This window comes from Ochotona princeps, chromosome 10 (genome assembly GCF_030435755.1).
Source record: "Ochotona princeps isolate mOchPri1 chromosome 10, mOchPri1.hap1, whole genome shotgun sequence".
NCBI lineage: Eukaryota > Metazoa > Chordata > Mammalia > Lagomorpha > Ochotonidae > Ochotona > Ochotona princeps.
Genome location: NC_080841.1, coordinates 41,017,483 through 41,031,318, shown reverse-complemented (window position 1 = coordinate 41,031,318; position 13,836 = coordinate 41,017,483). Strand labels below are relative to the sequence as shown.

The window sequence follows — 13,836 nt, the reverse complement described above, 5'->3', positions numbered from 1 at the left end:
AGAACATTCCTAAAAGGAGATATCAACAAGTATTTCTCCAGATATATAAAAGCGGAAGTAGAAGTAGCTATCTTAATATCAAACATAACTGGCTGTAAAATAAAAATTGTTAAGAGACAAATAAGTTTATAACATAATAATCAGGGGATCAATTCAACAAGGATTTGTGACTACAGTAAATGTATGTGCACCCTAATGTATATGTACCCTAATCCACTGTTAGTGAGAATGTGAGCTAGGACAATTACAGTTTGACACTTTGGCAATTCCTCAGAGACCTGAAAATAGGTTTGCCATATGACCCAGCCATCCTATTCCTAGAAATTTACCCAAATGAAATAGAATGAGCATACAAGAGAGTTGTTTGTGCTCCATGTTTACTGCAGCTGAGTTCATGGAATCAACCCAGATGTGCATCAGTGAATACTTTTATACAGAAAATATGGAAAATAGACAAAACTGGTGTGTATGCACTATAGAATACTACTCAGTGTGAAGTCCTGTTTCTTGTAAAAAAAAATGGATGCAAATGGCAATGACTATGCTTAGTGATATAAGCCAGTCTCAAAAGGACAAATACCATGTTTTCTCTGATATGTGGCATCTAATAAAGAGCATACAAAAAGCATAGGAATTAAATGGTCACTTTGGGACTGGATTATCATTTTCAGCCCCTATTTATGCTCCAGTGGAAAACTGGCCTTATGGTTATTTGCTTGTAGAATATTATGATTAGTGACAAAATAAGTCTGTGAATATAGAGTGGATTAAAATTGTAACTATGCAAATACTGTTGAAAAGAAGCAAGGGAGGGAAGCACATGGGTGACATTTATATTAAAAATTGAAAAACTATTGGCCCAATTGGCCAAAAAAAGAGAGAAGATCCAAATTAATAAAACTAGAAATGAAAAAGGAGGGGGTATAAATGATACCAGTGAGTTAAAAAAGAGTCTTTATGAATTATTACCAATAATTTTATGCTAGCAAATTGGAAAACCCACAAGAAAAGGATACATTCCTGGATACATAATTCACAAAAATTGAGCCATAAAGACATTGAAAACCTAAGTTAGACCAATAACAAAAATGAAAACAGTACCAGTAAATAATAGAGAAGTCCAGGAATGAATGACCTTACTGCCAAACTCTACCAAACTTTTGAAGAATATTTAATCTCAATTTTTTCTTAAACTATCCAAAACAGTTGAAAGAGAATTGTCCCAAACTCCTTCTATGTGGTCAACATCATCTTAACTCCAAACCAACCAAACAAAATATACCAAAAAAAGAACTATTGACACAACAAAGAACTACAGATTGATACTCCTGATGAACATCCATGGAGATTACTAACAAGATGCTAGTTATTGAATCCAATAGCAAATGAAAAAGATCATCCGCCCAAACAAAGCAGAATTTACCCAGGAATGCAGGTATGGTTCAACATATGAAAATCAATAAGCATGAACAACATCTTGGCAAACTGATGAATAAAAATCACATGACTATGTCAATAGGTACAGAGAAAATATTTGATAAAATGGAACATCCTTTAATAACAAAAAATTAGGCAAAATGAGCAGGGAAGGAACTTAATACAATCAAGTCAATCTATAATAAACCCACATCCAGCATAATATTGTATTGGGAAAAACTGCAAGTATTTCCACTAAGATTAAGAAGTAGGACACTGCAATTCTGTATAGTTCTAAAAGTTTTGGTTAGTTACTGGGCAAGAAAAATAAGTCAATGGAATACAAATTGGAAAGGAAAAAAAATTAACTTTTCCTGTTTGCAAGTGACATAACCGTATCTATGGAAGAACTAGAAGACATTACTAAGAGTCTATTGGAAATCATAAGAAAGTTTGGCAAAGCCACAGGTTACAAAATTAATGTGTAAAGACCAAGGCAATTCTACACAAAAACAATGGCATAGTTGAGAAAGAAATTGTAAGATTAGTCCCATTCACAATGGCTACCAAAAAGTAAGTACCTTAGAACAAATTTAACCAAGTATGCGAAAGGTATCTACAATGAAAATTGCAAAATTTAAAGGAAATAGAAGATGACACACACCAAAAAATACAGAATACCCTTCCATGTTTATAAATTGAAAGAATTAAAATTATCAAAATGTTCATACTACTCAAACCAATTTACAGATTCAATGTAATCCCACTCAAAATATCAAGGAAATTTTCCATAAAAAAATGATGCTAAAATCCATGCAAAAGCATAAGAGACCCAGAATAGCTAAAGTAATCTTAAGCAACAAAAACAAATCTGGAGGCATCATAATACTAGATTTTAAGACATGCTACAGGGTTGCTTTAATCAAAAAGTCAGATATTGGCACAAAAGTAGAAACGCAAATCAATGGAATAGGATAAGAAATTGCAGAGGTTAATCCAAGCACCTACAATAATTTCATGACAAACAAGCTAAACTCTTTCCCCAGAAGAGGGCAGTCTCTTTAACAATTGGTGCTGGGAAAATTGGATCTATGTGTGAACAAGCATGAAACAAGACTCCTTCCTATCTTACCCCTTACATAAAAGTCAACTAACAGGGCTGGCCCAGTGGCACAGCACGCTAATCTTCTGTTTTGTGACTCTAGCATCCCTATGTGCATCAGTTTGTGTCCTGACTGCTCCACTTCTGATCTAGCTCTTTCCTTACAGCCTGGGAAGGCAGTGGAAAATGATTCAAGTCCTTAGGACCCTGGACCCACATGGAGACATGGGGGAGGGTTTTGGCTCCCAGCTTCATACCAGATCAGTTCAACTCTGGCCATTGTGCCAATTTGGGGAATGAACCAGTGGATGAAAGATCTTTTTTCTTTATCTCTCCTTCTGTCTCTGAATTCTACCTCTCAAATAAAAATAAATAAGTCTTTGGAAAAAAAAACAACTAACGATGGATCAATACCTAAATCTATGATATGATAACCTTCAAATTACTAGAGGGAAAACTTTGTAAGACACTGGCAATCAAAGACTACTTGGATAAGATGCCAGAAGCACAAGAAATAAAAGCAAAAAGGGTTAGCTTTTTAGAATTGTATCTATGGAACACATGAAATTTTTTCTCCTTATGGTAATAAAAATTTAAAAGTGACTTTTTAAAAAAAAATACATCCACAAGAACTATTTAAAAGCATAAGCAATAAAAATTCTAAGTTACGGAAAGCACTGTATCATTGTTTAACTGATGGCAATTTTCTTTGTAGCAGATGAAATTCTGGTATCTTTTATTCTCACTGAAATATATATTATTGTATCTGCTTCACAGCTGAGCAAACAAGAATCTAGAGCATTAAATACCTTGCTGAAGGTCACATAGCAGTAAACCACAGGGCACATTTCCAACTCAAACAACTCCAAATTTCCTCTCTAATACTAAGCTAAGATGCTGACTCATTCTTTGTAGGCTGGTTTCACATTGATATAAATGTTTGAAAAATCTTATAAAATGTTTTCTGACCTCAAAGGAATTCTAGACACCCAGCATATATTCTGCTACTGAAATCTACGATTGGAGAAAATTTTTTTTTGAGACTGTTTGCCCACCACTTCATTAGGAAACTTGGAAAATAAAAAGTGAATAAGGCAGTTCCTCTGCTCCCCAGGAAGTTTCCTTAAAATACAAGGGATAAGATGCCTTACAAATAATGGGTAAATATACTAGGAGAACTGGGAGAAGAATGCATGTTATCTTAAGAGAGGAGACCAGGCCAGATTTCATGAGGAAACACTAAGGTTTAGAGAAAAAACAGGAAACCTAGTTAAGGAGCAGGAGGTAGGTGGTAGGAGGGAGATGACCAAGGTGAAAGCTGGAATGGTGAAGGAGTCAGACCCAAAGTTGGTTGTTTAGGAAAAACAAAGTCCCAGCAATGCCACAGGAGAGCAGTCTGGATTTCCACAAGCTCAAGTTTTCAACAGTTTAAACATAATATAAGCCTCTCCTGGATGAATGGCTTCCAACCCGAGTAGAGACCAAGTCAGAGCACCTGGCTGGAATCCCTTCCGTTGTACCACAAAAAAATCCAAGAGGCCCCAGGGGAGAGCTTGAGGGAGGACCAACCTCAGAGTGTGACTACTTTGGAGTAACCTCACCATGGATATATCCCAGTGCCTTCAATACTCCTTCCTGGGTTGGACTTGCACCCATTTTTTCTGCTGGGTCACATCTTCAAGCAGAGAGTTAACAAAAAGTACAGTGGACACAGACTGAGACCCCAAAACACAACAAGCAGGATATGACATAGTGTGATACTTCCTACTCTTAACAAACCAGAGCAAAAAGACTCTCGAAGAACAAGTTGGAAAGGGACAACACATGCAGAAAGAGTGCCAGTACTGAACATTTTGGACAAACACATCCTCCAATCCCCCATAACCAATTGGACATTCTAGAGCCCAGGGTACTTAATAAGACATTGGATAGAGTATTAGTTAAAATCTGGGTCTCTCCCTTATTCCCAAATGATAGGCTTGGAGAAATCTGTAATGATAGAAATGGGGGGCGTGGGCCTAATAATTCAGAATGAGTATAAATTCCCAAAGAGATGGCTAATATCAAAACCTAAGCCCAAAAAATGCTACACTTTAACCTCAGATCCAAGCCTATGAACACCCTGCTTGAAGAATCCTTACTAAAATTGTAGATGTGTTTGATGATAAAAATTCAGAGAAGACAATACTGATTCCTGAAAGAAATCCCACCAATGACTTATGATCCAAATTTCTGTAACTCAACTGATCCCTGATAGAGATCCAGGGGAGAAGTGTGGAGATGCGCACGTGTTTGCTGCACATGTGCTTGCCTGCTCCTGTAGCAGGGACCAGAACTAGCTATTTCCACAAGCTTTTAGAAAGCATTTTTCAAACATTTTATTTGTTCTGCAGATGATACAAATAAAAACCACTATGTTTACGCCAACACCAAAGCTGATTTTATCCACTCTGTTCATTCTAACTTTGCTTACCTCAACATCTCTGAATTCAGATGTCAGTGTCTGAATCCTGCACTTTATGATATCTTGGATCAATCTGATCAGTTCTTCCTTCACCTGAAGTCATTATTTGAGACTGATTTGACAGATTTGAATGCTCTCATTATACGGCTTGCTTTATTTAATCTTCTCAGCAACCCAGGAGAGCAGCCTCAAAGTGATTGCCCTGAATTTCCAGCTAATGAAACTCAGACCTAGAGAGTGACTGCCAAGCTCAAAGAGTTTAAGCATTTCAACAACCTAGTGAGACTGCTGAACTTGGCTATTCTGATCTCAAAATAGTAAGTGACTTAGTCAAAAGAAGAAATCGCCTGTTAAATGAGAGTACATATGAGGGGCCTGAATTCTGGGCTCGTCACATAGGCCTTTTCATGAGCTCTGTGTTCCACTAAGTCTTTCACCAAGAGGGACCCCCCCAAAACATGTGGCATCTGTCTTGGCCTATAAGCATTTCTATTTCTAATGATCCCCCTAAATGGGTCCACTTTTATTTACCCACATTTGAGCTATACACCTCTACTGGGGAAAAGGGGAATGGAGCCAGTGCTGAAAATGATCAAACCCTAGAGCTATTCCTATGCTATACATTTTATCCTGCTTGACACCACATCTACTAAGGAACTGCACACTCAAGTAAACATGTGGTCTTCATTGGATTTCTGCTGTTATAACAGAATACCACAGATCAAGCCATTTATACACAATAGAAATTTATTTGGCTCAGCGTTCTGGAGGCTGAGAAGTCCAACAATATGGTGTTGCATGATACCATAGCAGAAGGATATGTGAAAAATTCAGGATCAGAAAGGAAAGTAATAGCCCACTCCCTCTATAACTCATCTACCCTATAATGTCAGCATGACTGCATTCATGAATATGGAGTCATCATGGCCTAACCACCTTGCAAAGGCCTCATATACTATTATTGTTACATTAGAGATTATTTTCCAACACAGGAAACTTGTTGGTTAAGCATGATATTACCATTGCCAGTTAAAGTTTTCCCTTGGTGAGGTAAATTTCTAGCTATTATGACCTTGGTCTAGCTGAATAAAGGGACACCTGAGACAAGAAGACAAGCACCAGCCAATCGCACCCCACAACCAGCTCCCCACGGAAACCTCTTCAGCTTGATTTTTCCATCTTCCTTCAGTTTCATTGATTTATTCCAATTATCACAAATTCCTGAGACACCCAAAGGCATTTCCAGTGAGCAGAGCCCCATGGCTGCTTTGTATGTCAAACACTGTCAAAAATGGCCTTACATATTACACAGAAGACAAAGTAGAACATTATGCCAGCATAGATTTTGAACAAAATGTAAATTTCTTGGACCAGCATTGATGCAAAGCATGTCAGATTGTTTACTAAGGCACCAGCATCCCATGAGTCCTGGCTGCTCTCCTCTAAATCCATCACCCTTCCAAGGATCCTGGAAAGGGAGTGGATGGAATATGGCCCAAATATGTGGGTACCTGCCACCCAAGTGTGAGGCCTGGGTGAGGTTCCTGATTCCTGCTTTTGCCATAGATCATCCTTGCTGCTTCACCCATTTAGGGCATGAATTCGTGGCTAGAATCTCTCTCTCCCTCTCCCTTTGGGTGTTCCATCCCCCCTCCTTCACTCTTGTCTCTCCCTCTCTGTCACTCTGCCTTCAAATACATAAATCTTCTAAAAATGGAAATTGCTTCTATCAACTTGACAAAGTGTGCTACTTAGTGAGAGATAAATATAGAAATGCACAATCCAGTCCATGTTACCCACAACCTGCAACCGCTTTCCCAGGAAGCCAATCCCCTTAAGTTACACAGTGTGGCCGGGAAACAGCCACACTAAACAATAACTTCTGCAACAGTCCATCTGATATGTCCAGAGCTGATTAATAACTGATAGAATCCTAATTTTTGTCCTCCTATCCAACTTAGGACCAGTTGGAGAAAATCAAATATAATCTCTTAAACAATCATACAGGCTGCTTCTAGTCAGCCACCCCAGCGTCCCCATTCGGAGCACCTGTGACACCTTCTCCCGCCTCCCTCCCCTTCTCTTTTCCCCTGCTAGGAATTCCACCTCCCACTGCTCTGCCTGCCTTTGAGCCTCTGCCAAAACAGAAGTGATGGTGGCCAACTCCCTTGCTGTAGCAAGCTCTGAATAAATAGGTTTTACTTGTTCTCATGGGGTGGACCTTTGTTTATGTTTCATTCTGGACAGACATCATCTTGGAAAAGTCTTTACCAGGCCCCATCATCTCCCCAAGCCATAATTCCAAACCATGAGCTTTTTAGAGAAAGGGAAAGCAAGGAGGACAATAAGGAAAAGAGGTATGTGTGCTGAAGCTTCCAGCTCCTACTCTGCCCTGGACTCCATTCCTCTACCATGTGCCGGGCAATTGCTCGTGAACCATGACCATCCTTTCTGTTGCTTCTCTGCAGGGGCAGACAGAGCAGCACCAGTTCAGGCCTTTAGAGTGAGAGTCGCTGCTGACCCAAGGCAGCAAGGTGAGCCTTTGAATGCAGCTCGCAGGCCTCTGGGACTTGGCTTTTCTTTTCCAGCTATGTACAATGTTCAGAACCCACAGGAAAGATTTTTAACCATTTAATATCTTATTGGCACATCATAAAAGATGATTTTGGCAACAAGACATTTTAGAGTGTTATCATTAAAGACTGAATAATAAAGTTCATTTTTTAAAGACGTATTTATTTTTATTGGAAAATCAGACTTACAGAGAGAAGGAAAGACAAAGAGAAAGATCTTCTGTCAGCTGGTTCACTCCCCAACTGGCCGCAACAGCCGGAACTGAGCCAATCCAAAGCCAAGAACCAGGAGCTTCCTCTGAGTCTCCAATGCAGGTGCAGGGTTCCAAGACTTTGGGTGGTCCTCTAATACTCTCTGAGGCCTCAAGCAGGGAGCTGGATGGGAGGTGGAGCAGGTGGGACATGAACCAGCTCCCATGTGGGATCCCAGTGAGGACTTTAGCCACTAGGTTACCACACCAGACCCATAAAGTTCATTTTAAATACTATTATAAATGCCATTAAACATTTATGGAGTTCTTACTTTTCTTTGCTTGACAACAAAGTCTATTTATTTATGCTGGAAAAAGATCTCGAAAAATGTAAAATGGCACTTTTTTAGTTGACTGAGTGCCCCATATCAATTCAAGAACAGATCAAAATTTAAATCAGTGTTTTAAGCTTTGAAAAAGAAATTACTTTGATGTCCTGATGTTTAGTATTTATCCATTTTACGCTTAGAGTATCTAGTATATTTCCATGATGTTCCTTTTTCCTTAAATCAAATGAAGAGATATTTCAGTCTACCTTTAAACATACTCATCTGTAACAAGAGTATCCTAGGGACAGATTTTAACCACTCTAAAGGAAAAAACACAATTGAATAAAGTCATCTTTTAAGAAACAGCTTTTGGAACATCACATACATTCTGTAGGCTATCTAAAATAAAGGATTCTGTCATTGTTTGTGCCTTGGAAAGAGAGAGCAGAAGGACCTCCAAAAGACAAATACATTTTAAACTGAGGGGAGATCCAAAGGTGTACACTCTAATAACCAAGCAAAGATCTCCACCAGACATGGGATAGTCCCTTCACCATGCTCTCTCATAGTCAAGCAACCAACTCATTGGGCTGGCTAATGAGTCATGTATATTTGAAGATGTAAGCCAACTAAGACCACCCAGCATCATGAGAATGACACAGCGAAGGCTGATCTCCAGAAAGCACAAGGAGAACACTACACCAAAACCACCCAAGCTAATGGCTACAAGTCAGACCACAGGTCACCCACTTAGCACACTGCGCTCCTTGCTTAAGTGGCTCATGCAGCCATTTGCCTTTGAACTTAAAGTCACTTACATCCCACACCTGTATACTGTGAAGCCTCTCTCTCTCTCTCTCTCTCTCTCTACTTCCTACTCTGGTTCTTCACTCTCATTTCCCAAGATTCCCCAGGAAAAGAGGACTGCTCTCCTGACTCCTGGTGCTCTTTGTTCATAGAAACTGCTGAGTAAAATTCTTTGAACTAATTGTGACATGGTACTGAATGTTCCTCTCCCACCGGAAGAACCAAGGGTTGCCTCCAGCGCTGTTCTTTACCCAGGATATTGGAGAGAACACAAGGTCAGGCTTCCAGCATCAGAGAGAAAACCAGACAGACATAATTTGGACAGAGTCATCAGGATGTCTGTCAGCTGGAAAAAAAAAAAAAAAACCTGGCACAAGTGATTTCAGGTCATGGATCAGATAATGAGACATTAGGGCCAGGTAAAATAGTATCTGTAAATGTCACACAACAACACCTACACTCAGCTCCCCTCCAGGCCCAGGGCAGGTTGTTAGCCACTCTGTTATTGCAATCCCTATCTAGCTGGAGTTCTTAAAATAGAGAGCCAAGTGAATTACACAAGAAAATCTCCCAGCCTCAAGCATGGCCTTCCATGGCAAAGACAAGGTAAGAGGAGAGTAAGACCAAAGAACTGCCACAAGATGTATTTCTAGCCCAAGCCATCAGCAAGGCTGCAAAAGGGACTGCTTATTTGTGGTGAATACTGGAGTTCATATTCCATACAGGTGAGGAAAAGTCTGAATTCACAGTCAATCTGCATTCACTCCAAAGTCCAAGAAGATGACTAAAACCAAATGTGGCACTTAGTAGGCCAGCTCTCCTCTGGCTGGTGCAGTGGATTCAGCCCTCATGGAACATTTAAAAAAGGAGCTATAAAAAGAGTTTCTAGATTTTTATAGTTAAATCAATACCCAGAAGTTTCCACTGAAGCGATTTGATGCCACAGCTAAGTACCATACTTTCTTAATTTCCCTAAATGATTTTAATATAAATGCAAAGTAAAAACCATGAGTTTAGAGGCTACATGAATTTAGAAATAAAAGTTTAGGCAGTGATAGTAGAGTTACAGACTGGAAGTCTTTCAGGAATAGAAAGAAAACAGAAATATAAAGATGGGCAGGACTTAGCACTACCTCTACAGGGAATTCTAGCAAGCTGATTGGGAAGCACAGAGCTGCCTCTGGCATCTAGACCAATGTGGGTGCCTGGGCTCTTTTAATAGTTTCTTCATAGCTTTTACAGACTACTTAAGTCTGACCTTTATCTTGTGCCAAAATAGCAGAGCTGTGTTTGTTCAGCAGAAGATTTTCACGTCCCATTGATTTAGAAGGTGACTAAGAGGCCTGCCAACACAGTGAGGCTGTCAAGTGGTCAGCAGCTGCAGATGGTGTCCAGCATTCAGAGCGTGCACATCAGTGAATTCCACTTGTATGTGTGTGCCACCCTGATGCAGCCCACCTTGGCTATGCAAGCCCTACCTTGCCAAACTCTGTCCAAACTGCAGATTCATGAGGGTAAAATAAATGACTGGTGACATCTGAGGTCCTTAAGTCTTGAAGTGGCTTATTACACAAGCACAGACAATGTTATCTGGAAATGGGGTGTTGGGGAACAAAATCCTAAAATCAGATACACTGGCTTTGGGTCCAAGGAGTAGTCAGAAGCATAACAGGCCTCTGTAAAGGCTGTTTAAATGCACAGAAACCCCTAGATTTGGACTGACCTCCTGGACTAGGCCCAGTAGACCAGACCAAATGGAGCCACTCACATTAACCTTCCATGCCACTGAGGCTAAACTATGCTATTTATCTGACATTCTGACAAATTGGGAGGAAGGGAGGGCGGCAGAGACAAAAGGTCAGAACCCTAGATTAGCCATCACTAGCTAGCAGGATGAAGCCACTTTAGCCTTTGTAAGAAAAGTAACTTGAAACAACCCATCCTCTGTTCTGCTTCATTTTTCTCCAGCCTGTTCCTGCTATGAAACCAATTTCTTCTGCTCAATTCATCAAAAGCTCATTTCATTTTATGAACAAGGTGTTGCCTGTTTCTACAATCACCAGTGAAAGCCAATTAAGATTGCAATACTATTTTTTCTGTAATGTTGTCTTTTGATGAGGCTACAGGAAAGTAAGAGAACTATCATAAAACTATTATTGAAAGCTGGAGGAGAAAGGATCCTTGTAGTGACAAAATGTCACTCAGTAATCAACAAAGGTGATATTAAAAAGTGTTGCCAACACACTGACTGACAGAGTCAAAGAGATTTGCAGGCAGAATACAGATGTCTCCACTGGCTTCTTGTCATTTTCTGTGATAAAATATAAGAGAAGAGAAATGAACTAAAGAATAAACTGCTAAGTTTAAAGAAAGTAAGATCTGCTAGGCTTGGGAAAAAAAACAATAACTCTTTTCATTTCCAGCCTCTGCAGATGGGAAATGATTCCCAAATCAAGAAACAGCCTCAGGCCATATATCAAATATAGGATCTGTCTATATATATAAATCCAAGACTGAGAAATATAAAACTTCCAGACAAACAAAAGGCCCACTAAAATGTCAAGACCCATAGGGTCTTTTTCCAGTTAAAAGGGGTTCCAGGAATCTCAAGGGCACTGTCCCTTGGCATGCTTACACTAGAGACAAAATTCTCTTAGAGGGGTTTGCTGTGATGGCTTTTGTCTGAGTAAGAGTTTGCCATTCAGATTACTGAATTAGGAGAAAACAAGACTGTCACTGCAGGCAGAAGTGCCAAAGAATGATGACGGCTCTGCCACCAGTACAGCTCAGAGGGACAGTCTACTGACGGAGAGCTCCATTCACCCAAGAGCCTACAGGGTAGTCAAGAAACAGGAAGGTTGAGAGGTGACAGTGAGCTCAGGTCAGCCAACACACTGCGCTCTGTGGGCATGAGATGAAAACTGACAAAACTGGGTTTCTGCGAGAGCTGTAAGCCATCCAATTAGGCTTTGATTTTTCTTTGCCAACCAACAGACTAAAAAGAAAACCCAGACCGATTTGCAATATGTATTCCAGTTTAGGCATTTTGCCTGCCATTCTAAAAAGAGAATATTCATAGTGGAGCAAGAAACAGCTCAGCTGCCTGAATTATATAACTTCTCCCTTGGGCTCAACAGACACTCATCCACCTGTATTCCTAGGAAAGATGTATTGATAGAGAGAGAAAAAAAAAAAACTCAAACTCAGAAGCAAGGTTGTGTTCGGTCTTTTTTTTCTCTTAGAAAATGGGGTCATAATTCCAAGTAAATGGCATGCGAAGCCATTAAGAGCCAAGCCTCACATTCACATCGCAATGTTCTATTGGTTGTAAATAGCATGCGTGACTGCACTAGGGACCAAATTGCTCGTTAGCTGCCAACATTAGTTGTTTAATGATCTGAGGAGCAGAAGTTGCCAATTATTGTATTCCTTCTTAAAATACCATTTAAAATGCATACATGTAATTATTACACCTTTTCATAAAATTTTTATGACTCCTTAGAAGTTGATGCACTGTGAGTTCATTCAGCCTTTAAAACTCAGAGAATTTTTGAGGCCATCATTACATTACTGGATGTAAAATCCATAGATCTCACATAGTGGGAGATGTGGACTGCAGTTTCTGATCTGCCACTCCTTAACTAACTGAGTGTGCACAGCCTAAAGGACACATCCCACTGCCTCAATCGCCTCGTTGGTTCATTAAAATCATGGTGTCTCCGCCCTACCTAATACAGGTACTGTGAATGTCAGCTAAAATAACAAGTTCAGAGAAATGTTTGAAAGGACTATTCAAATGGCAGGGTAAGACACTATTTTCAGAGAGTCTTGTTTTCAAACTACTATGAATGGGAAAAAAACAATCTTTTAATAGCTGCCAAAATAAGAAAGGACAATGATCTCTCCAAAATCTCCAAGATTTACCACTAGATTTTCAAAATGAGAACATCAACTTGCTTCATACTCCCATCCTTCCTCCAAGAGGAAAGGTTTGACTGTGTGCAATACTCTTCACTGAGCACCTATAGATGCTTACCCTATATACATCTGCTTGAATTACACATCACATGCAGTAATCCAGCCTTGTAACTTTTAAAGAAACAGGAACCAAAAGGCCAGAACATAGCACCTACATAGGGGTCATATTATGTGCACATTTATATTCTTGTGTACTTTGCCCAGCCCTTTATGAGGAAATCATGCTCCTCTCTATGGGTTTTAGTGAAACACCTCACAACTGCTTTCTGATATCTGAGTATGTATAAGTAATGGTAGACTGCAAATCAGAAATAACACAATCCAGTGGTGATTGCCATCATGCTGGTCCACAGGCCTGTCTCTTCCACTTCCGGTTACCTGATATAGCAAGCATTTTGGCTTCAAGCAAGGCTGGCAGCTGGATTTCAATATCACTCATTTTCCGCCTCAGAGTGCTGCAGAGTCTCTCACTCATACACACCTAGAAGGGGAGAAAGAGTCACCATCATCCATGCTCAGCTACATGTCAGAAGGTTGTGCACACCCAGACCAGAGATTTGGGGGTATGTACCTGGCTAACAGGTCTAAGAGGGTGATAGGGAGTAACTAAACGAGAATTATTGTTTTGTTTTGTTTTGTTTTGTTTTTGTTAAACAAACAAACGAGAATTTTAAACAACAAGAAATGAGGTAAGGGAAGGGAATAGCAATAGGGAAGGGGGGAAGGGGCAGGAAGGAGGACAGGGGAAAGGCCAGGGAAGAAGGGGAGGGAGGTCCTGGCATATTCTAAGTCTATATCCTTTTCCCTTCAACACACCCTAACATAAAACTGACAGTGGCTAATACAACAGGCTGTTATCACCAGATAAAATGCCATCCTGTCTTCTCTCTTTGCCAGGTCTTTCCTCTCTGTTCAGGTCTGACACACCCTTGTCCCAACTAGCTTAGTTTACCCATTTCCTTCAGGGTTCTTTGTA

The 13,836-nt window shown here is 40.0% G+C and overlaps 1 protein-coding gene across 3 annotated transcripts in view; it reads right to left on the bottom strand.

The window, feature by feature from the left end:
• DISC1 (DISC1 scaffold protein) overlaps positions 1-13,836 on the bottom strand; it is a 304,734-nt gene that overhangs the window by 176,495 nt on the left and 114,403 nt on the right. For all 3 annotated transcript variants that reach the window (XM_058669349.1, XM_058669348.1, XM_058669347.1), the window contains exon 8: positions 13,239-13,341. In XM_058669349.1, the coding sequence (XP_058525332.1) occupies positions 13,239-13,341 (103 nt within the window). The remainder of the gene's footprint in view (positions 1-13,238; positions 13,342-13,836) is intronic.